The following is a 25,647-nucleotide window of genomic DNA, read 5'->3' as shown; positions in this document are numbered from 1 at the left end:
AAACTTTTACAGCATAACAGCAAGATTAAACCATGACAGCGTGATAAGCAAAAACATAACTAAGGGGATTACAGCATGACAATGTGGCGAGCGAACGCAATGTGAACAAGTCCTGAGTCCTATGGGAGAAAAGCTCTTTACAAATGGTATTGTGTTGTATTGTATCATAGTATTAAGATGCAGTTATGGAACAGCCTTTGCAGGTGGAATATTAGATGTTGCAAGTGATAGGTTAGGAAAGTGTACAGCCACAGGACTCCCATCGAGGTAATATTACCAGATATCTCAGATCTATCACATATGTTCAGCCTCCAGGCCGGATTAGGGAGGGCCCGGAACCTGTATTGTTACCTTGATCCAATCCTGGGAAATGTGGGAAATGTATGACGGATTGTCATTTCTGCTTAAAGTTGCGTGTAAAGCCTTGTTCACACTAGTGATGTTGCTGTACATTTTCACAACGCATTGCTAGGTATAGCTTTTTCCATTGATTCTAATGTACCAAGTTCACATCTAAGTGCTTTGTTACCATTTGAGAAACATAGTATTACAGGCATTTCTGTGCATTGTGCAAGCAAATGGGTGCACTTTTTCAGATGCATTTTCTCCTTATTTAGGGAAAAAAAAGTGAAAACAAATCTTTGACAACTGCTACTTCAAATAAGAAAAACATTCAGAAAAAATGCATTTAAGTGCATGTAAAACGCAAGTGCCCGCTTAAAGAAAGCGCACTGAAACGCGCAGCAATTCATGTGCTTAAATATGTTTCTGAAGGCAACCAATGTGAATGAGGCTAGTGCACACCAAAAATTGCTAGTGTAATCGCAATCGCTAAGGCCCTTTTTAAACTTAATAAGTTGCTCTCAATTATACTGTAACTGAAAGAAAACTTATTTTCAAAGTAATGCCCATGTTTCCCTATGGCACAGTTCCCCTATATGCATTTTAACTGAAATCTTTTTCACTATGCACTGCTACAGAAAAAATGCTTACTAATGCATACTAACACACACCAATGCATTAAGTGCAAAAGGGCCCTAAGTGTTTTTAGAAGCCATTTTTCTAAGCGATTCCAGGCATGCGCCTAGCACTTTTCTAGTTCTGCCTTGTGATTTTTGAAGCGTTTTGGTGTAGAGATTTTTTTATTTTTTTTTACAGTTTGAGCTGGAAGTGAACCGCTTTTGCAGAAAAACACTTGGAAAATTGCCTATGTTCTAGTGTATTTTTCTAGCGATTTTCCACTTTCCCATACTTAACTTTGAGGCTTAAATGCCTCAGAAATCAAAATCAAATTTGCATTTGATTAAAAAGTCACATCGCTCTGGTGTGAGACATCCCATTCAAATACATTAGCCAAGTGCTTTTCTAAGCGCTAGCATATTAACAAAGTGCTCAGACGCGCTCTTGGTGTGCACCAGCCCTTAGGGCCCATTCACATTAGAGCGTTTTGCGCGATTTTGGCAAAACGCTAGCGCTTTTTAAAAGAGCTAGTGTAATGAAACCCTATGGGCCCGTTCTTACTTGGGCAATTTGCACTACTCGCCGCAAATCGCCCAAAAACGTGAAACCGCGGAAAAATCACTCCTGCAAATGCCGGCAAAAATCGCTGGTGTTTTGCGTTTCTTAGGCCCGGTTCACATTAGCGGTTGTTTGCCAAACGGACCGGATGACCTGACCGGATCCGGACCGGATCCGGATCGGAACCGTACGGTTCTGATCCGGATCCGATCCGGATCCGGTCAGGTTGCATCAGGTGGTAATCAGGATGCGATCCGGATCCGTTTGGCAAAGTTAACGTAAAAAAAAAAAAAAAAAAATGTTGGGGTCTGGGAGGTCAGCAGAAGGGGGACCTGTGGAATCAGGCCCTCTGCTGTTTAGCACTCACCTCCACCTCCGACATGCTGCCAACATCCTGCCAACACCTCCAGCTCGTGCTGCTCCACTCCAAAATGCTTGCCCATGTGTCCCCAGCCAATATCGCCGCAAAAATCCGCATAGGAAGTGGGGTAGAACATCCGGATTTCTCAGCCAGTGTGTTGTGCGGCCTCCGGTTCCCATTTGTTTGTATTGGCCGGATGGTGCAGTCCGGCTCCGCCCCGGATACGGCTGCCGGAGGGGCCGGATGAAAAAATAGCGCATGTTGGAACGGAGGCCGGAGTCCGGATCCGGCCCGGATCCGGTCCGGCTCCGGTTCTGCAGAACGGACCCATGTGAACGGACGCATAGGCTTTAATTGCTATGCCGTGCGTCCGTTCCGTCCGTTCTGCAGGCGGTGCGGCTCCGGCACGGCGATTCCGGAGGGCCACCGCAAGTGTGAACCGGGCCTAAGTGTGAATGGGGTCTTAGTCAGGTTTCTGCAAGGATTTGGAAATGCAGAACTTTGCAAAAAGCTTACATAACAGACTGAAAGTTCTAATGAGGAACAAATAGTGAAAAGCCTCATTAAGCCAAACTTTCTTTTCGGCTTAAAGGGGAATTTCACATTTATTGTAAAATGGTCGTAAACGTGCATCCTTTAGCAGTTCAACGCTGTTACTGAAACCTTTCTTTCCCTTTCACAAACGGGCAGGAAGCTTACATCACTGTATGTGTAGCCTTGGCAACGGTATTCTATGTTCTCAGTTTGGAATACTGTTGCCGTGAGACTACATACTAGTTCCAAGCCTTACTCACAGTTATATGGCTGCCCTGGAACTAGCATGCAGCAGAGTCAGACGGCATCCCTGTCAGAAAAGAGATTCCTCATATATTCATTCTCCTTGATAAATCTGTATTTTATAGTGCTGAAGAGCTCACATTCTTCCTTCCCCAATTACATCATTTAGTAGAGAGGAGGTTAAAATTAGACTTTGCATGCTAATTTATGCAGATTTGAAAGGAAGCTGATCAAACCCTCTAGCCACTAATCAGTTTGCCGGCAGCTGTATAACCAAATGGCAGCCGCTGTGCTTGGCTCAGTTTCAAATCTGTGCATGTTGGCATTCTGAATGGAATTTCCAGATTTCAAGCTCATGTCTATTTAGGTGCGCTGTTTTAAAGCAAACCTGTAGTGAAAAAAACCTTGTGATATAATGAATGTATGTATGTGTAGTATGGATAATGTATAGAACATTAGTAGCAAAGAAAAGGCCATAAGCCCTTAGGGCTCAGACTCTCTATAAGCGCTTTTCTGAGTGTTTGCGATTGATCAGCACTTTCTGAGAGCTTTTTAAAAATTGTTCCCATTCACTTGCGTTAAAATTGCGGTAGAAAGCGCCGCAATCACGTAAAACCGCGGACGTGTAAAAATGTACGCGATCGCTGCGATTTTTACCCAGTGAATGGGATCGATTCTTAAAAAGCTCTCAGAGATGATCAATTGCAAATGCTCAGAAAAGCGCCTATAGTGTGTCTGAACCCTAAGTGTTAATAGGAAGTTTAGAATCAGGATGATACCAATTATTGGCTAACAAAAGGTGCCCGAACTTCAGACGATGTATGGGCAGGTCAGCCAAGAGACAGCTCTCTCTCTGGTCGAATCTGTTGCCTGCCCATACACCACAGGACGATTTCGAATCCATTTCATGCTGAAGTCAGTCCAGAATCTGCCTTGTGGCATCCGCTTCCTCGCTGGCCTGACGCTGTCCCACCTAATGTTCAGTGTGCCTCCCCCCCCCCTTGCCCCCCCCCCCCCCCCCCCCCCGGTGCCCAGTGCACCATGTGTTACCTGTCTGTGGCTGCCGCTGTCTTCAGGCCACATGTGGTTGCCAGAGTAACGTGAGTGCATGTGACGTCATATACGCATCCATGTGTACTCTGGCAACCATGTGGGGTGCATGTATGGACAGAACACACCCATTATAGCTTTACAATGAACAGTGCTAACTATAATTTAAACCCACAAATTGTATTTGCTCATCCATCCTGGTTATTGCAACATTTAGATTATGTTCCTAGTACAATGTATGGTGACAATATTGTATTTTTGTTTGTTTTTTGCCTTCTCATTGTACACTATCGATGATTACAAGACCTTATTTTGCAAAAATAATAGTAATATACACTCATGGCATACACATTTTTTTTCAAAAACAAATTCCTAAGGTAACGGTATATGTTTTTTTCTTTTATAGTCTGTAACTTTGTTTTCATTTTACAAGTCTTTTATGTTGGTACAGATAGTAGTAAAAATGTTTCTGTACCGTGTTAGCCAAACAATATATGTAGGTAGAAAAAAACAAAGTCTTGTAAAAGTAATACCTTTTAATGGCTAACTGATAAAGTTAAATAATGCAAAAAAAATTAACTTCATCAGTTAGCCATTAAAAGGTATTACGTTTACAAGACTTTGTTTTTTTCTACCTACATATGTTGGTACAGAGAATGCAAAAAAAATGAATTGCTTTTGATTGTTTGTGACTAAAAAGAATACACAAGACATGGGCCTCAACCCTAAGACTCTCTAAGCTCCATTCTACAACTTATCAGGGTTAAAATGTTACCACATATGTCTCTTGTAGTTTTGCTGAAACTTTCCCAGGTTTGATCATAATTTTAAAAATGACTTTTTACGTTGGATTGGGATTGTTCCTATCTATTGTTTATGTGACGTAGGTCCAAGCTTTAAAGAAAATCTGTAACTAAAAAAAGTTCCCCTGAGGGATACTCCACTCCGGTGTGGGAAGCCTCCGGATCCTATCGAGGCTTCCCCCGTCCTCCTTATTCCCACGGCAGTCTCGCTGTGCTCCTCCAAACAGCGGGGATGTAAGCATTTACCTTACCGCTTCCATCGCAGGCGCAGTATCGGCTCTCCGCTCGGAGATAGGCGGAAATAGCCGATCGCTGTCGGTCCGCTCTACTGCGCAGGTACAAGTCTCCTGCGTAGTAGAGCGGACCTGACAGAGATTTCCACCTATCTCCGTGCTGAGAGCCGCAAAACAGCGCCCCGCTGGAGCCGAGGAAGGTAAATATATCGCCTTGTCAGGCTTCTCGAGCCAGGGTTGCGGGAGACTTTGGGGGAAACGGCGCTGGACTGCCTGCAGCTACAGGGAATGAGGGTTCCCCCTCCCGAGGTAGGTACCCCCCAGGGGGCGTTTTTCTTATTACAGAGTCTCTTTAAGACACACCAAAATGTATTCTACAATTCATCATGGTTACAATGATACCACATGCCTCATTTAGTAACAAACTGGTGGTGCGCTCTCCACAACTACACAGGATGTATATATAAATCCAGTTTGCATTAAAGAGACTCTGTACTTTTAAAAAAGCTCTCTAGGGGAAACTTAACTCGGAAGGGGGAAGCCTCAGGGTCCCAGTGAGGCTTCCCCCTCCCCTGCAGCTGCGGGGAATCCAGTGCTGGCTCCCCGGAATCCTCCCCTGACAAGCTTGATATATTTACCTCTCCGGATACTGCGCAGGCGCAGTAGTGGCTCTTCGTTCAGGCTAGGCGGAAATAGCCGAACCTGATCGTATCTGCTCTACTGTGCAGGCGCAAAAGGACTCTCGCCTGTGCAGTAAAGCAGATAGATCGGGTTCGGCTATTTCTGCCTTAACCCGAATGAAGAGCGGCTAGTGCGCCTGCGCAGGATCGTGTTAGGTAAATATTTACATCGCCGCACTTCGGGGGACCCTGCAATTGAACAGGGGGACGGGGAAGCCTTGTTAGGATCCATAGGCTTCCCCTCTCCCGAGGTAAGTATCCCCCAGAGGGAAGTTTTTTTTTTTACAGGTTTTCTTTAAGAGGTTTTTAATGTGTAATCATCGATGCTATAGTATATTTTTTAACATCTGTATTTGTACTGTGTAATACCTCCTTTTTGCATGAATAAGAATTTACATTGAATGTATTTTTCCTTTGAACAGGTAGCATCGGGTGGCCTGAGAGATCAGAGTCCGGAACCTTTCCCGGATATCCCCCTGTATGTCTCACCCCTGAGAAGATGCAGTAACCCCCCCGCACAACACATCATCCAGTACACAAGCATGAACAGCGAGGAGGAGTTTTTCGATGCCGTTACAGGTAAATAAGCTGATTATACTTTGTTGCTTTATGGAGACGATACAACCCATTCCTCTCCACACTTCGCTACAGCCTCCAGCTGATGAGGTTTGGATGTTGGCTGTAAATAATTTATGCATACACCGAAAGCTACAACCACATTTTCTAGGAGACTCAGCATTTTATGTATGGCCACTGTATGGACATGCTGCTGGTCCCCCAGCCAGGTGAGCAGCACGTTCTGTTCTGTGGAGAGGGGAGAAGAAAAGGCGAGTGAGTGGCGACACCCTGCAGGAACAACAAGGGAATTTTCCACAGCAAGAATAGCTGTCGGGCAAGAGTGATTCATCTGATGCTCTTTGCCATCCTGCTGTTCATGGGGCAGGGCACAGACTGAATCTCTGAGGAGATTGCAGCCTGTAGCACAGACAGTCTGTTGCACAGGAAGCGACTGGTGTCTGGCCTCCTGACCAGGTGTTTTACAAGTGACTTTTTTGACATCAACAAATGAAGGAGCTTATATAGAGAAAGGAAACATACTGCCGTTTCACTGATACGGGTTACAGTAAAAAGGATTATCTGTGTACATTGGACAGAGGTGGTATAGAGAGACACAGTGGGGTTGCAGAGGAGGAACAGGGGAACAGAGGATGACACTGAAGGCACAGGGGAGCAGAGGTAACATACAGGGGGACACTGGAGGGACAGGGGAACAGAACTAACATAGAGGGGGACACTGGAGACAAGGGGAACAGAGGTATCATGGAGGGGGGCACTGCAGGCACAGGGGAACAGAGGTAACATAGAGGGAGACCCTGGAGGCACAGGGGAACAGAGGTAACGTAGAGAGGGACACTAGAGGCACAGGGGAACAGAGGTAACATAGAGGGGGACACTGGAGGAACAGGGGAACAGAGGTAACATAGAGGGGGACACTGGAGACAAGGGGAACAGAGGTAACTGGAGGGGGGCACTGCAGGCACAGGGGAACAGAGGTAACATAGAGGGGGACACTGGAGGAACAGGGGAACAGAGGTAACATAGAGGGGGACACTGGGGGAAGAGAGGTAACGTAGAGAGGGACACTAGAGGCACAGGGGAACAGAGGTAACGTAGAGAGGGACACTAGAGGCACAGGGGAACAGAGGTAACATAGAGGGGGACACTGGAGTAACAGGGGAACAGAGGTAACATAGAGGGGGACACTGGAGGCACAGGGGAACAGGGGTAACGTAGAGAGGGACACTAGAGGCACAGGGGAACAGAGGTAAAATAGAGGGGGACACTGGAGGCACAGGGGAACAGAGGTAACATAGAGGGGGACACTGGAGGCACAGGGGAACAGAGGTAACCTAGAGGGGGATACTGGAGGCACAGGGGAACAGAGGTAACATGGAGGGGGGCACTGCAGGCACAGGGGAACAGAGGTAACATAGAGGGGGACACTGGAGGCACAGGAGAACAGCGGTAACAGAGAGAGGGACACTGGGGGAACAGGGGTAACGTAGAGAGGGACACTAGAGGCACAGGGAAACAGAGGTAACATAGAGGGGGACACTGGAGGCACAGCGGAACAGAGGTAACATAGAGGGGGACACTGGAGGCACAGGGGAACAGAGGTAACATCGAGGAGGACACTATAGGTACAGGGGAACAGAGGTAACAAAGAGTGGGACCCTGGAGACACATGGGGGCACAGGGGAACAGAGGTAACATAGAGGGGGACACTGGAGGCACAGGGGAACAGAGGTAACATAGAGGAGGGCACTGGAGACACGGGGTACAGAAGAGGTACAGGGGACAGAGATAGCACAGTGTTCAGATTGAAGAATGGATTTAGGTTAAGAATGAACCTACAGTCCCTTTCTACTTAGTTAACTGGGGACCACCTGTAATAACTATTGTTCCATGTGTATGTCTTTTTGATCCAATAATTGTGTGATTTGTTTTAGAATTAACAGCCTTGGTAGACATTCTGCATTGAGGCATTTGCATACATGCATGTTGCGTTGATAGCAGAGTTGAGGAGGATCTGTAAAAAGAAAAACATCCCCTGGGGTACTCACTTCCAGAGGGGGAAGCCCCCCCACCCTCCCTCCTCCTCCTAAGCCTCAGGAATCCAGCCCTGGAAGCCTCCTTACACCGGTGAGGTACATTTTTGCCTACTGCAATCCTCCGATCGGGCTCAGGCAGAAATAGCGAAGCCCGATCGGGTCCGCTCTATTGCACCAGTGGCTTGCGTTCCTTATTATTAGAAATTACAAAGACCCCTGTAAAGAAAGGACCCTTTGACCTGGAAGAACTATCTTTCCGAAAACCTTGTTGAGGGAATACCAGCTTTGTGTATCTGCACTTAGTGCAGATATCATTCAGCATCTAACAACGCCTTCATTTGCGACTGATGAGGCACGATTATCGTCCGAAAATATCCGTCACGTCCAATCACTCAGCACGTCCAAGAATTGCTGTTGTTTACAATCATTGTGTTCTTATTTGTGAATGATCTGCGCTGAATTGTCATTTGTTAACGATTTTACTCTAATGTGTGTACAGAGCTTTAGGATTCCAAATGAAACAGAAAATCAGATTTTCTGGCGCATGAATGCAGGATTGACAAAATGGGGAATCATGTTGTCGGGACAAAACCATAGATTATATTTCCTTGAATCTGTTTCTTTATCCTATCCCAGCTCATTCAGAAGGAGGTTTAGGGGCAAAACAATATAGGTCGCTTGACTTTAGACTGATGTTAAGCAGTTATACCATCAGCAATGAGCAGGCTATAATTTTCTGTATTGCGTAAATCCTCTATAAAGACTTTTTTCATTACATGAAATTACAGTCTTGGCTTATAGAGCACTGTTATTATTATAATAGGTGTTATTCTTAATGGCTTTATGATATCTGGCGTGAGGTTTGTATGCTTTCTGTATTGTACATTGTATAAACTCTGCTATAGATTAGAGTGGTGTTATTAAACACGGACCTTCTGCTTGGTGCAGTGCCCGTAACAGGTTCTGGCATTCTCAGTTTGCATGTTTTGAAATACCCTTCCCTATGCAGCAATACCCAAAAAACTTGTCTTCCTATAGTCTATACCTTGTTCTTACATAATGTCGTACTGTCAGTAATTATCGTATATTTTAAGAATGAGGACAGACCAGGTAGGTTGTATTCACACGGGGCAGTTTAAAGCAGTGTGTTCACTGCCGATCAGCTGCTCCTGTGTATCTGGGAGGTACAAGAGTAGGTGTTTGTGGTGGGGGGAGTGCTTGTTTCAGGAGTAGTTTTGTACCGTGCAGTAATCGCACCGCGTGTCAACAGCTGACAGACATGTACAAACTGCCTCACCCGGCCACCGGATGGCAGGCTTACCACAGCAAATAGGCTTGCTGCACTGTTCAGCCACCCATGTGAATTGGCTCTTATGCTAGGTACACACCATACAATTTTGTGTTAGATAGATGGTTCGATAGATAATTCCGTCGTGTCCGATATTATCTTTGATCTTTTTTTGGGTCGACTCCTCATAGAAGTGAATTTAAATCGATAACAAAAGATAAGAGTATTGAGCGGGAAATCGACTGGAAAATCGATCCGTAAATCCAATGTACGGAAAATCGACTGAAAAAACGCATCATGTGTATGTAGCATTAGTTTGTGAAGGTGTCAGGTGCTGAACTACAAATTTAGTGATTTACCAAATGCTGGCAGTTGCTATCACTTGTTGTAATAGCGTCTCCTTCTAAAGCAGTGTATACACATAGGCATCAAGAATCAATCTTTTGGGCAATTTTTGGGATCTGAGTTTTGTACAGGCACATTCTGCTGCTGTGGTGGGGGGCAGAAGGACAATGGTGCAGCGCACAATGTGAGAGATAAAGAGAGAAGAACAAAGGCGTGCGTGTGTGTCTGTCTGTCTTTGTGTATCTGTCAGTGTGTGTGTGTGTCTGTGGTGTGTGTGTCTCTCTCTGTGCATCTGTCAACGTGTGTGTGTGTGTGTGTGTGTGTGTGTGTGTGTCTGTCTGTCTGTCTGTCTGTCTGTCTTTGTGTATCTGTCAGCATGTGTGTGCGCGCGCATCTGTCAGTGTTTGTATGTGTGTGGCTGTCATTGTGTGTGGCTGTCTGTCAGTGTATGTGTGTGTGTGTGTTTCTCTGTGTGTCAGTGTGTGTTTCAGTGTATGTGTTGCTGTGTTTGTCAGTGTGTGTGTGCATGTGTGTGTAATCGTGTGTGATGACCCAGATATTGCAATGGAATTAGTTAGGATCTTCACTATTCCAGTTAAACAACATGCTTGACCCATTTATTTTGACCTAAAATGTGATGCCAACACAGAGGAATCTGTTATCTGTATAGGCAATCGCCCTCTTGAGCTGCACTGTTCTAGGCCTGCCTCAGGCTGCAATCACATCTGCAGGTCTTTGGGGACTGGCTCGGCCACTTTGTCACTTTTGGACTCTGTAGGTTTGGCTGATGTTTTTTCCAATTTCAGGTCTATAACTGTGAAAAATATATCAGAATATTCAGGGGAGATAAATGCGTGTGCTATATTCTGCTGAATGTTGTTTCTTCCCTATTACCAAGTTCGCCTTTAGTTGTTTCCCAACTTACTGCACATTTTGTTAGGGCTCAGACACATGATGTCAATGTGTGTATGACCTAAGGGCTCAGACACACTATAAGAGCTTTTAAGAGCGTTTGCGCTTGATCAGATTCTGGGCGCTTTTTAAAAATCATTGCCATTCATTCACATTAAAATCACATAAAAATCACTGTGATCGCGTATGTTTTTTATGCGTACGTGACTTTTACCGAGATTTTAATGCAAGTGAATGGGATCAATTTTTAAAAAGCGCCCAGAAAGTGCTGATCAATCGCAAACTCTATAGCACAACATGCCACACCAATCGTAATTTCAAAAGTGTTTTTGCCAAAAATGTATTCAAATAATCGATCTATGTGACCAGATAGAAAATCTCAATTGATCAGAAACGTGGCAGAGCAGTGGCGGTAGAACAACAGCCCATAGCTGTCATCAAACAGTGCAACGCTGTGGATGGATATATTTTCAATACTGCTCATGCTGAAGTCTATGGAAATTCTATGAAGCAGAAAAGAAGATGAAGACCGGCACCATTCAGTAATTATAGCTCAGTGCATTTATTTAAAAAGACATCATGACATTCAAAAACGACGTTTCGGAGGATAAACCTCCTTTCTCAAGTTCCTGTCAGTGTCTAAAGTACATCATACCATAACCTCTTTATGTACCTAACACCATGGAAAATTAACCAATCACACCTTTGTTGTCACCTATGGCGACCAATCCCCTCTCATCACGCACATGCGGACATGATGGGGAACTTTTATATGCGTATAAGGTGTGCGCACAAGCTAAAGAACTTACCAGACAGCAGGACGCCAAGACGTCGCACTGCCGACCTATAGGAGAAGCTTCCTGTGGTGACGTGTCATCAGGATACGCCCCTGAATGAGGCGGACCTGATGGGAAACAGGATGCTCCCTCGGCGGCCACAAGAACCGCCCATAGGTCGCGCATGACAAACTCATATGGGGCGTGGTTTGCCCCTTGCGTGTCATAGTACGCGTCATTGACGAAGGTACACCTTCCGCCCCACCGTCTGGACAAGAACACATAGCCGTAACCAAGGTTACGCAACAGGGAAAAGAGACCAGAAGTGGGACATCTAGAGTCAAAAACAAATATTACAAGTGTGTTAAAACATCTAGCCAAGCTATCATATGACACACAAGTAATCAATAATGAAACTATCATACTATAACAGTACAATAAAATGTAACCTACATTGTCCTCTGCAAGCCAACCATATAAATGCATATGTAATAATTTTCAAAGGAAAGGGGTCATGTCAAATTCTCTGTTCATACCTCTGGGCTCTAACGTATCTAATCTCCGTATCCAATATGCTTCACGATATAATAGTTTGCGTATTCTATCGCCTCCTCTCCTCCCTGGTCGAATCTGCTCAATAATTTGAAACCTCAATTGGCTTGTAGTATGTCCTGTTGTCATAAAGTGGGATGGTACCGGTAATTCTACCTTTTTAGTTCTAATAGTACTTTTGTGTGCTGTCAATCTATCTTTTACCCTCTGTGTTGTCTGCCCTATATATAATAACCCACAGGGACATTTAAGAGAATATATCACAAATCTAGAATTGCAATCATATTGGCCATTGATCTTAAACCTCGTACCATTATGTGGATGAACAAACTGACTGCCCTTAATCACACTATTACAGTGTACACAGCCCAAACGGATAGATTCCATTAGGTCTCCTAGAAATAGCTGTACTCTTCTGGGTCCCTAAGTCAGCATGCACAAGTTTATCACGCAATGTAGGTGCCCGTCTATATGACATGAGGGGGTGGGGGGGCCTGGAATTCCGGTATGTCAGGGAAATTGTCTTTCAACAAGTGCCAATTTGTACGTATTATTTTGGCCACATTATCACTATATACATTATATTGGCTAACAAATGGGATTCTTTTGTTGTGTCCTCGTCTCCTATTGGTCCTATCAGATCTATCTATACTCAAGTCGCCTCTAGCTCGCTCTAACACTGGTCCAGGGTAGTGTCTACGTTTGAATCTGTCAGTCACGAGATGACCGACACTTGCATTACTGCATAAACCACGTTGCAGGCACAGATCAAGCGGCAGCACACTGTTGACTTTGCGACGGCATTGCTGCAATTTGACTACTTCCATTGCACAGCATTGTGTCGCATTAAGTGTATAAGTCTACATAGACTTACATTGACTTAGCAGTCTCTTGCGGTAAAATAGCTTACCGCGCCGCCACAATGTAAAAGAGGCCACTAACTTAGTTATGGACATGCACGTTCCCAACTGCACTAATCTTCTTAGCCTTATACACACGCTCTCATACACACACTTCTTTGGACATCATACCCATTAGTTATCTCCTGAAAATAAGTGTACTATTCTACTACTAATTATCTGTCTGCATGCATTATACTGTAGTTTAGTGAAATCGCCCCCTCCTCTGTGCCCCCCATGTGTCCGTGTCTGTATGCATCTGTTGGTATTATGTGCAGCTCAGCAGACGGTCTCTCTCTCTCTCTCTCTCTCTCTCTCTCTCTCTCTCTCTCTCTCTCTCTCCTCCCGCCACTCTAACAAGCTTCAGATATTCCACAGAAAGTACAGGACTTGAGGGTCTTGTCAGCAAATGCAAAATAAGTAATAAATGAATACATAAACTGACTGTTTAGCATCTTCCAAAAGCCTTGAAAGTGCCGAGTGTCGTCCCCGAATAATAATAATAATATCCGGTGAAAAACAGCAGCACTTTCCAGGGACGCGGGCTGGCCGGGAGAAGTGCGAGAATGAATGCAGACGCTGGCTCGGCTGTGCCCCGGACAGACCGTTTTCCCTGGCCTTGTGTATTGGTATTCCTGTCAGGCGACGCGGTATAGATGTACGGCGTTATCAGCAGCGGTGTTCAGTCTTGTTAGCTTGTTTTGGTATACTCCGCTGTAAACATTCAGAGGTACAGAGGAATGCTTCACTCTAGGCAATGTAAGAGGTGATAGGAGCACTGTGAGTTGTTAGTGCTGTTTATGTTTCCTATTGGAAGGTTTTCCTCATTTATTGGTCCTGAGGACTCCGTGGCTTTTGGATGAACCCTTGTGGTTCCAGAGATGGCAATAATTCTTACCAGGGCTTCTAACGCTCCAGTTATCCTCCGGTACAGATATAAAAAGTTTTACTTGCTGTGGCCTTTGTTTGTTGGGCAGTTTTGCAAAACTTCCTGTTAAAACAGGAATTAAGAAATTCTCACTTTTGGGCACACATAAAGCCGTAATAATGGAAACAAAAGAAATCTTCAGGCTGGCCCCAGGAAGTTCAACTTTAGACATTTTTATTATCATTATTTTTATTTATATAGGGCCAGTATATTCTGTAGTGCTACATAGTACAAAACAGAATAGTGGGGATCATAGATAGGAAAACCCTGTACTATCAGGGCATTAATAATGCAAATACATACGTTGATGTGTGGTTTGAGACATCACCAATACTGGTGTATGTTCAAATGATATTGAGAAGTCCTGGCTCTGGGAGTGAGAGGAGGTGACCAAGCTTTGATGATAAGAGGGCCTCCTGGGAGGAGCGAAGCTTCCAGGTGGGATGGTATCTGGAGATTCTAGTAAAACTGAAGTGAAGAAAAATGTCAGATACTTACCCATGGAGAGAGAAGGCTCTGGTTCCTATTGAGCCTTCCCTGTCCCCTATCAGTCCACTCTCCGCCCCTACCCGTGCCCCCATCCACGCCGCGGCAATACCGCGTCTTGCAAAACAGATCTCGCTAATCCTTGTTGTTCACCTGAATTCTGAAAATTCTCTCTACATAAACTATGTAGTTATTTTTTTCTAACTGTATTATGATTTTTGTTTAATACAAGGAAGGAGCAGGATTTGAGAGGCTATTGCAAACTTAAGACCTGAGTATGAGCAATTTCCTGACTCATTTCTTGTTCCGATTCTTCTTTACCTCTCCGCTGCTCACTGGGACCCTCCTCTTCTTATCTGTGGTTGCACTCCCGTCCATGTATGAGTACGGCTGCACTGTGCAGGCACAAGTACAGCCCACGCCTGTGCAGCTGCACAAAGCCGCTTGGAGAAAATCCGTGCATGAGTGGCTGCATGCTATTATGCAGCCACAGCCATACTTACACCTGCACATGCAGGGCCGGCCCGCTCATGAGGCGGGGTGAAACTTTTGCCTCAGGCGGCACATTTCTAGGGGCGGCATCCGCCCGTTGGTGGGTGCGGGGAGCCGGCCGCCGAGCTGGAGGGGTAGTGGGCAGGACGGCGGTATTGGGCCTAGCGGCGGGGAGGGGGGTCGGACCCCCCCCTCGCCTGGGTCTTCCGTCCTCCGCTCCCGTCCAGCCTTAAATAGATCAGAAGCGCTACTCGTATTCTCGTAAGAGGCAGTGGGCGGGAAGGACTCACCTCTTCCTCGCTCGATCCAGCGTGCGCTCCACTGACGTCACTTCCTGCAACGCCGCCCACTGTATTGTAAGTGGACGGCATTGCAGGAAGTGACGTCAGTGGAGCGCACACTGGATCGAGCGAGGAAGAGGTGAGTCCTCCCCGCCCACTGCCTCTTACGAGTAGCGCTTCTGATCTATTTAAGGCTGGAGGGGAGCGGAGGACGGAGGACCCAGGCGAGGGAGGGGGGGGTCCGACCTCCCTCCCCGCCGCTAGGCCCAATACCCCCGTCCTGCCCGCTACCCTTCCAGCTCGGCGGCGGCAGCAATAATTTTTTCAAAATTTGCCTCAGGCGGCAAAAAGTCTCGGGCCGGCCCTGTGCACATGGCATCTGCTCTCGCCAGAAAAATAGCTGTGCTTAATGTGCCTTTACACGTCTGTGGCATATGAAAGGGGGAAAACCGGGAACGCCTATAGACATCGGCAGACGTCTAATGCCTTGTACACACCATGCAAATTCCCGTCAGATAGACTGTTCGAATCAATTATTTCCAAACAGCTCAAATATTTCTGATCAATTTTGTATAGAAGTGATCTGAAAATTGATCAGAAAACTGATCAGAAATCGGATTGGACCTGTCAGAAATAATCGTTTCAACCCATCTATCTGACGGAAATTGCATGGTTGTGTACCAGGCATTAGGGTTAAATGATTTGTCTTTTATTTCCTATGTAGTTTATTGATTTGACTATGAGCGGTACCCCCAGAGCACAGACAAATGAGGCCACGAGATAAATGTCCCACGTACTGAATAGCGTAGACTGTAGACTAGACATACAGGTTGTACTTTAACTGAAATAGCTGGGAATAAAGTTCACCGTCTGTTTCCATATATCTTATCACAGCCAATGTAAATCGCTATCTCCATATATCTTATCCTAACCATTCTTAATTGGTCCGGAAATGTTTATGTGCAGACTATTGAGTGACGTGGCTGTTATTGTGACTGATCCACATGGTGCTAGCATGGTACGTGGTACTGTACATACTGGCTACATGGAAAGGATGAGGCAAGATGATCCTCAGTTTTGTAGCATAGCTTTTATTTAATATGCACTGTAGTCACTACAGTGCATATTAAATACAAGCTATGCTACAAAACTGTATAGCAAAATGCAGTAAATTATCCAGGATACTCACTTTTATGGTAAGTATTCTGGTTTCAGCATCAGAAACACTTCCTGTATCTATATATTGCTGTATATTGGACTGCTGAAATTCAAATCCCTGCACAATTTGGGCCCTGGATACTTGAAGGACTTGCTGAAGCTGCACCACACCTCTCACAACCTCAGATCAGTGGATTCTATAAACTTGGTCACTCCCAGAGTGCACCTCAAAACCATTGGAGACAAAGCTTTCTGTCATGCTGCCCCTACTCTTTGGAACTCCCTACCATACCCAATAAAGACAGCCCCATCCCTGGAGTTATTCAAATCAAGACTGAAAAGCCACCTGTTTAGCCTGGCATTTCCGGACTTATAGAATTCATCTTCTGTTCCACGACTTGCCAATCAACCAATTATTGGTCTGAGCCATGCTTACGTGCTTTGAGTCCTACGGGGGAAAAGCGCTTTACAAATGTTGTTTTTGCAAAAGTATTCGGCCCTCTTGAAGTTTTCCACATTTTGTCATATTACTGCCACAAACATGAATCAATTGTATTGGAATTCCACGTGAAAGACCAATACAAAGTGGTGTACATGTGAGAAGTGGAACGATACATGATTCCAAACATTTAAAAAAAAAAATAACTGCAAAGTGGGGTGTGCGTAATTATTCAGCCCCCTGAGTCAGTACTTTGTAGAACCACCTTTTGCTGCAATTACACCTGCCAGTCTTTTAGGTTATGTCTTTACCAGCTTTGCACATCTAGAGACTGAAATCCTTGCCCATTCTTCTTTGCAAAACAGCTCCAGCTCAGTCAGATTAGATGGACAGTGTTTGTGAACAGCAGTTTTCAGATCTTGTCACAGATTCTCGATTGGATTTAGATCTGGACTTTGACTGGGCCATTCTAACATGGATATGTTTTGTTTTAAACCATTCCATTGTTGCCCTGGCTTTATGTTTAGGGTCCTTGTCCTGCTGGAAGGTGAACCTCCGCCCCAGTTTCAAGTCTTTTGCAGATTCCAAGAGGTTTTCTTCCAAGTTTGCCCTGTATTTGGCTCCATCCATCCACACATCAACTCTGACCAGCTTCCCTGTCCCTGCTGAAGAGAAGCAGCCCCAGAGCATGATGCTGCCACCACCATATTTGACAGTGGGGATGTTGTGTTCAGAGTGATGTGCAGTGTTTTCTGCCACACATAGCGATTTGCATTTTGGCCAAAAAGTTCCATTTTGGTCTCATCTGACCAGAGCACCTTCTTCCACGTTTGCTGTGTCCCGACATGGCTTGTGGCAAACTGCAAACGGGACTTCTTATGCTTTTTTGTTAACAATGGCTTTCTTCTTGCCACTCTTCCATAAAGGCCAACTTTGTGCAGTGCACGACTAATAGTTGTCCTATGGACAGATTCAGCTCGTCCAGAGTCACCACGGGCCTCTTGACTGCATTTCTGATCATTATTTGACAAACACATTGGCAATTTTTGTGTCTGCTTGGAGGAGGCAAGTCCACCACTGCTTCCTCATGTTTTAAACTTTAGATACTTTTATTCTTTTGGTGCCTCTGTATCCATACTACGCTATATGCAGCCTCTACAGTTATTGGTGTGCGGCCAGTGGTAATTGTTATGCCAGGAAGGGAAGCAGGTTCAGGAGGTGGTTGGAGAGAAATTATAGGTAGAAGGAAAGTGGATCTGTATGGGTCATATAGCTTCTCCCATTTGCTTTCAGCACATTCCCTCAGCTAATATAAAGTGGTGGAAATCGGAATACTTCACTCAACTGGGATTTTCCTTGAAGCCTTCTTCACTGAGCCTATTCCACTCTTGTGTGTTAATCATGATGTTTTCTGTAGCCTGTCAGGCCCTTGTCAACTTGATTCCGGAGCATATAAAGCCACAGTCCCTGTTGCTGCATATGAATGAGATTTATGAATGCTGACAGTGCTGCGTCTGCAGTATAACGACTCCTGTGCATGCTCTGACCTTCGTACACAGCTGCCAGCAGTCACCATGGGCAGTGTGGTGGCATCTGTCCTGTGCATGGACATGTGATTGCGTGTCTGCCACCCATGGTGTGGTTTTCTGCTGCTTGGTCACTGCACCGTGTTTTTAAATCTGACACTACTGGCTACAATCACTGCCATTCTGTTGTATGACACGGCAAGCGCATGCGCACACTCATTGCTTGGCAGGTTTACAGATGAAGCTCATGTGGCTCGGGGATCTTCAGAGAGGAGAGGGTAAAGATGAAGTCTGTCACGCAGGACTTCATCTTAAGTCCCAGGGGAGTAGATGTACCTCATTGAGATCACCCCCCAGCTAAATAAATACATAAATAGTTACGGTAGGGACTCAACATTTCAATATGTATGTCATGAGGGTATATCACTGTTATTTTTGCAAATAAGCGCATGTAACTAGTGATGGACGCAAAACTGAAAAAATACACCATTCTTTCCAAATAAAATATTGTTGCCATACATTGTGATAGGGACATCATTTAAATGGTGTAATAACTGGGACAAACGGGCAAATAAAATATGTGGGTTTTAATCACAGTAGCATGTATTATTTTCAAACTATAATGGCTGAAAACTGAGAAATTTTTTTCATTTTTTTTTATTATTCCCGTTAAAATGCATTAACATACAAAAAATCCAAAGAAAGCCTAATTAGTGGCGGAAAAAACAAGATATAGATCATTTTGTTGTGATAAGTAGTGATAAAGTTATTGGTGAATGAAAGGGAGGAGCGCTGACTGGTGAAAATTGCTCTGGTCCATATGAGGAGAAACCCCGCAGTGGTGAACTAGCTAATCCTGAAACTCTAATGAATTGTGATTTATAAGCTCATGCACTTCCTGAGCCCAACATAAGTCTCCCTGGGGTACGTGTACCTCGTGCTGAGACCGTAGGACAGCCTCTGGGACATGAAGAGTATCCCTCTGAAACTGCCTAATTTTCCTGTGGCTATACGAGTCCCGGATTAATAAAGAAACAAAGTGACACTTGGCGAGCGGCTTCCCAGTAATAAACCACTCTGACATCGGTTAAGCCTATTGATTTTCTATTGTTGTCACGTGACGTGGAGTGACTCAGGACAGAGCTGAGAGTCGTTAATTCTGCAGGGGTAGCGGGGGGAATAAATAACTGCACATTGCAGAAAATGTGAGATTTGTAAAAGAAGCTTTGATCCTGTCTTAAATGGATTGACGTTGTGTTTACGGAGATCTGCGATCGTCAGCATTGTATCGACGTGCACAATCAATGCTGCCTTAACAATAGAGGCCTCAGGAGCAGTTTTTTTGTATTATTCATAAAAGAGAAACTGCATTTAAATTCAAGACAGTGCTGGGATGTGGCGGCTCTGACGTGCGTTGTAGATCCGTGTGCAGCGTGTTCTGTGGTGGGTTAAAGTAACAATAAACCTTCCAAATCAGATTGCCTGCCTCCATAGCCAATCGCTCCTTCAGAGCAGAACATTAAAAAAAAGCTTTTGTAGGAAGTTTTGCTGCAGAGTTCCTTTCCACCTGTTCATACAACAGGTAAAATGCCTACGGAGAACACTACGGGAGCTCCAACAAGGAAGTGCCCGACCAGGACCATGCATGTGCCATAGTGCTTGACCCAGTATTTAAAGGATACCCAAAGTGACATGTGACATGATGAGATAGACGTGTATGTACAGTGCCTAGCACACAAATAACTATGCTGTGTTTCTTTTTTTTCTTTCTCTGCCTGAAAGAGTTAAAAATCAGGTATGTACGTGGCTGACTCGGTCCTGACTCAGACAGGAAGTGACTACAGTGTGACCCTCACTGATAAGAAATTCCAACTATAAAATACTTTCCTAGCAGAAAATGGCTTCTGAGAGCAAGAAAGAGATAAAAAGGGGAATTTCTTATCAGTGAGGGTCACATTGTAGTCACTTCCTGTCTGAGTCGGGACTGAGTCAGCCACTTACATACTTGATGTTTAACTCCTTAAAGCGGAATATAACCCTGCATTTCAACTTTGCTCTAAAACATTATTTACAGTATATTATATGCAACCAGCATTTTTTTTTTTTTTACTAGACCAGCATTGGAGGGGTTACACAGGGCTTTAAAGTCCCTAGAGATTTCTGCAACCGAATCCGAACTTGAGTTAGATACTTTTTGTTTACAAATATGTGTTTATTATGACTCATCTCTCTCACTGAGAAGGAGCTTGGAGGACAGCCAAAGAGATGTATCTATTGATAAACAGTTACACACTAACTAAATAGAATGTAACCATCTGAATGTCTGCACGGAACTTAAAACCTCTGTGTTTAACCCTTCCAATGCTGGTCTAGTAAAAAAAAATGCTTTTTGCATATAATATGCTGTAAATAATGTTTTAGAGCAAAGTTGAAATGCAGGGTTATATTCCGCTTTAAGGCAGAGAAAGTAAAAAAGTAAGACAGCCTAGTTATTTCTGTGCTAGGCACTGTACATACACATGTCTATCTCATCATGTCACATGTCACTTCGGGTATCTTTTAACTGGGGGACAGCAGAACGGAGGTGACCTGGAGGAACTAGGAGTCTGCATATTCTACTAGGGGCAGGAGGAAGCCTCAATTAAGTAGAAATCAACGTTACGGACAGCTGAAGCCAGGTGATTATTCCTCACACATGTAAAGAAAAACTGCACTGAAATAATGTAATGAATGATTTTATTTTTTTTTTACAATATTTATAGATTATTTAGTCAGTGTTAGCCACTTGTAAAATCTTTCCTCTCCCTGATTAAGGCGTTGTTCACGTTAGAGGCGTTTTTTGAAAAATTTAAGCGCGGGTGGTTTTTTCCAAAACGCACAGAAGGCGGTTACACCACGTTGTGTTATGGTGTAGTTCAGAGTAAAGCGTTCCATGCGCTGTCAGTTTTCAAAAGCGGTGCTTGAGCCATTTTAGGACATTTTTGCTATAATGGGAGGTATAGGGAAAAAAAACGCTCACAAAACCGCTTTGTGGAGCGATTGCGTTTTTAAGAAAAAATGCATTGAATTTATTATTTTCCGGGTCAAAGAGTTCACTTCCTGACTTGCGTCAGGGGGTGAATTACCAAAACGCTCGGGAAAAAAACCCCAAAAAACAAATCGCCCAAGTACTGGGAATCGGAAAGAAAAAACGCCTTGTTTACTGAGAGGTCTGAGGCCAGTAGAAATAATTCCTGGTCTCCCAGAATGCTGTGGAGAATTCCGAATAGCTATTCAGCCTTAAACTGTGACATCACTGAGAGGGCGGGGCCCATGCAATACACAGCAATATATACAGGGTGGGCCATTTATATGGATACACCTTAATAAAATGGAAAAGGTTGGTGTTATTAACTCCCTGTTTGTGGTACATTAGTATATGTGAGGGGGTAACTTTTCAAGATGGGTGGTGACCATGGTGGCCATTTTGAAGTCGGACATTTTGAATCCAACTTTTGTTTTTTCAATAGGAAAAGGGTCATGTGATACATCAAACTTATTGGGAAATTCACAAGAAAAACAATGGTGTGCTTGGTTTTAACGTAACTTTATTCTTTCATGAGTTATTTACGAGATGTGCAGCTCCTGAAACTACGGATACTGGAAGCCTGTGCTAGCATTTCTCTTGCGGTGTTGCCATCAGTGTGTGAAGAGTGGGAGAAGAGGGTTGCATTGACAATCCAACACAATGGGCAGCACATTGAACACATTTTATAAGTGGTCAGAAACTTGTAAATAACTCATGAAAGAATAAAGTTACATTAAAACCAAGCACACCATTGTTTTTCTTGTGAAATTCCCAATAAGTTTAATTTGTTACATGACCCTCTTCCTATTGAAAAAACAAAAGTAGAATTCAAAATGGCCGACTTCAAAATGGCCACCATGGTCACCACCCATCTTGAAAAGTTTCCCCCCCTCACATATACTAATGTGCCACAAAAAGGAAGTTAATATTACCAACCATTCCCATTTTATTAAAGTGTATCCATATAAATGGCCCACCTTTGAAAAAAACAAAAGGCAGACAGATACCTAAGGAGAGGGAAGGCTCTGGGTCCTGTAGCGCCTTCCCTCTCCTCTCCCGGTGCTCTGGTTCAGGCGGCAGCTTCTCCGTTCAAATCCCCCGCCGCGGGGGACTTCAGAAGTCCTCAGGACCCGAGTGCTCCTGAAGACAGGCGTCTCCATACTGTGCACGCGCGAATGCGCGAGAGAGGGCGCCTGCGCGTGCATAGTGTGGAGCGGCGCGTCTTCGGGAGCACTCGGGCTTCCGAAGTCTTCCTCTCGGCGGCGGAGATAGCGAATTGGTCAAATGCTACTACGGGTGAGCCAGCGCTGGAACGGGCAACGGGAAAGGAAAGAGAAGGCTCATTAGGACTCAAAGCCTTCCCTCTCCTTAGGTAAGTATCTGCCTTTTGTTTTTTTCAAGCGGCTCCCATTGACTTTAAGAGTTTATATCACTTCCATTCCTCTCTGTGTATCGATTCTTCACAAAATTCTATCCTTAATCTGAATTGAACGTTGGGAATCAATCCCTTGTTCCCAATGGATTGGATTGCCTGAGGTAAATAGTTTAGTGTATATGTTACGGCCAGAACCCGAAGTCTGGCTACTTCGGGTTCTGGCTGGTCAAAATGTGAATCGGCCAATATACAAAACGGGCATGAATTGCGGGCTTTGGCTGGCCAGAACGCGTTGTGACTTAACGTGGCCAGCCAAGTCCCGAAGTTTCCTTCACCGCTCCCCGCCACCAGCTGCTCTCCTCTCCCCACCGCCAGGAAGCCCTGTCCCGCTCACCACTCCTCCCCCGCTGCCGCTACTTAGACCTCCGATCAGGGCAACCGGACCGGGGAGGCAGAGAGAGGCATAGCCGCTCACACGCAACCCGTAGGACGTGAACACTTCAATGCAGAAGTGTCATTAATCTCTGCCGCATATGAAGTGTATGGCTCGGGGTGGGTAGCGTGCATGCTGCTCTGCCTCTCTCTGCCTCTCTGGTCGTCCTGATCGGAGGTCTGAGTAGCAGCCCCCAGCAAAGCCCACCCCCAGCCATGCAAAGCCGCCCCCCACCCACCATGCAAAGTGCACAGCAAAGCATTTCCAGCCAGGCAAAGCACCCAACAAAGAAACCCCCCCCCCAGCCATGCTGGGCCCCCCCCCAGCAAAGTACCCACAGCCATGCAAAGCCACCCGCCCCCCAGACATGCAAAGTCTGCTCCCAAGAAAGCAGGATGTAGACACACTGCAGATTTATTGCAGGATTTCTATCAGCTGTAACTAAGAAATGCTTTTCTTTAATAAGATTATTATGCTGTATCTTTCAGAGCTGAGAGGAAGTTCCGAGTGCCGTTCATGGTGCTGGACAGGACCCGGGATGTTCTGGGATTTGTGCGTTTTTGGACTTTGGCCGACTGACTTTGGCCATTTTGCAAACTGGCCGCACAATGTCCGAAATTCCCAGTATTTTGGACTTTGGCCGACGTCAAATCGGCCAGTTCTAGAAATGGCTGGCCAATTCCAACTTTGCCCAATTTCCGGTTTTGGCCATAACATATACACTAAAGGATTTATCACCAAGTTGATAACAGGAAAAACATCTTAGAATCGTGATTGAAGACAGGAGATAAGTTTCGTGAATTATGGTCTAAATCTGTTTTGAGGCGGGACCTTAAAATGAACTCAAGCTTGTGAGACCTATGCTGCCATATTTATTTCCTTTTAAACAATACCTGGCAGTTCTGTTGATCTTTCTGGTCTGTAGGGTCCAAATCACACGCCTGAAACAAGCGTGCATCTAATCTTGTTACATTTGTCATACATATCTTATCTGCATGCTTGTTCAGGGTCTATGGCTTTATTAGAGGCAGGATCAGCAGGACAGCCAGGCAATGTTCATTATTTAAAAGGAATTAAACCGGTCAGCCTCAATATGCCTCTCAGCTTGGGTTCCCTTTAAAGCGTATTTTTACTTTCCGGCAAGAAAAAGCGATATTTATCAAAATCCTCTCTATACGGTTGGAGTTTTTTAACAAGCTGCTACACTGATCTGTATGTGTGATATTTTAGGTCTGCTTCTTCATTCTGCATGTGTCATAGTGAAATCTGCCTTTCTCTGCTCTCAGCTGTGAAGGGAGTGGGTGTGACGCCCATTGCTGTATATGCAGAGCCAGCATCTCTGCTGCTGTATAGGGTTCAGTTTCTCCATAAGATGACCGTGTCATTGCAGGAACCCCAGCAAAGGATGTTAAGGAATGTAACCCTACTACATTTACCTCCTGCTTTGTGCAGACCTGTGAAGCCGCAAAACAGGAGAATGCTGAGTATATTTTACTCACAGCAATTATATTATCATTGTTTCCAGCAAGGACGGCTTTTGCTAAAAATTGAAAAACTTAAAATACGTGAACACATAAATAGTAAGTAAGAGTAAAATGTGCTAGAAGTTTCTTATCCCCTATGTTGCTCTCACTTAGAGTAAGCAGTAGAAATCTGACAGGACTGACAGGTTTTGGACTACACCATCTCCTCATGGGAGATTCTCTGGGTTTTCTTTATTTTCAAAAGCACTTGGTGAATGTCAGTTGCTCACTCTAACCGCCAGGATAGTTTGCGGCAGCGGCCTGCATCTTTGTATAGAAACTTTTCAGGCTAGGTTCACAGTGCTCAGTTACGTTGCAGAAAAATGTACATGTCAACTTACTGCCCATACAATTCTATGGGACTGTTCACAGTAACAGATAGTTATTCTAACTCACTGCATACAGGCTTTGCATTAAAGTCTGTGGCCAGTCTCCATTGCAGTTTACTGTCATAATAACGTGTGAGTTACGCAACTGACCACTGTGAACCTAGCTTAAGGGAGTGCTTTCATAAAGAATACATTAAATACTGAGAATCCCCCATGAAGAGATAGACTAGTCAAAAAACATGTCAGTTTCGGCAGATGATTTCTACTAACTACTGTAAGTGACAGCAACATAGGAGAAAAGTAATTTATAGCACATTTTACTCTGGAAGAAACATACTTAAATGTTTAGTTATGTTAACTTTTTTTTTTGCGATAGTGATCGTTTAAAGTAAACCTGTGAGAAAAAGCAATGCTAAGGCTAGATGCCTACCTAGGATGATCCAGAGGCTTCTGTAGTCCCCCTCCAGGCCACTGCTTCGCACCAGGACCCTCCTCTTCATCATGGCAGTGCTCTGGTGGGTGTACGAGCGCCACCACACTGCACAGGTGCACGGAGCCGCTTGTCTGCAGAGGAAAATGCTGTGCATGAGTGGCTCCAAGCCGATGTGCAAGCTGTCTGTGCATTTGTGTGGATGCCTGAGCCTATTCCAAGGGTCTGTGTCAAATAGGCTCAGGGGGTCCAGGGCTGGAACGGCAAGCAGGTCGGGAGGGGAAGCCCTCTGGGATACTTACCTTTGCTAAGGTAAGTATCTTTCGATATTTCCAAACTCACAGATACATTTTTAAAAACCAGGGCTGTGGAGT

General features: G+C 44.8%; 1 protein-coding gene across 3 annotated transcripts in view; it reads left to right on the top strand.

Moving 5' to 3' along the window:
• OSBPL2 (oxysterol binding protein like 2) overlaps window positions 1-25,647 on the top strand; it is a 227,921-nt gene that overhangs the window by 141,623 nt on the left and 60,651 nt on the right. For all 3 annotated transcript variants that reach the window (XM_068262289.1, XM_068262288.1, XM_068262287.1), the window contains one exon: window positions 5,845-6,001. In XM_068262289.1, the coding sequence (XP_068118390.1) occupies window positions 5,965-6,001 (37 nt within the window). In that variant the 5' untranslated portion in view covers window positions 5,845-5,964. The remainder of the gene's footprint in view (window positions 1-5,844; window positions 6,002-25,647) is intronic.

Source organism: Hyperolius riggenbachi, chromosome 12 (assembly GCF_040937935.1).
Source record: "Hyperolius riggenbachi isolate aHypRig1 chromosome 12, aHypRig1.pri, whole genome shotgun sequence".
Classification (NCBI taxonomy): Eukaryota; Metazoa; Chordata; class Amphibia; order Anura; family Hyperoliidae; genus Hyperolius; species Hyperolius riggenbachi.
Note: the sequence above shows the minus strand (reverse complement) of the source record. Positions and strands in the feature narration are given on the sequence as shown.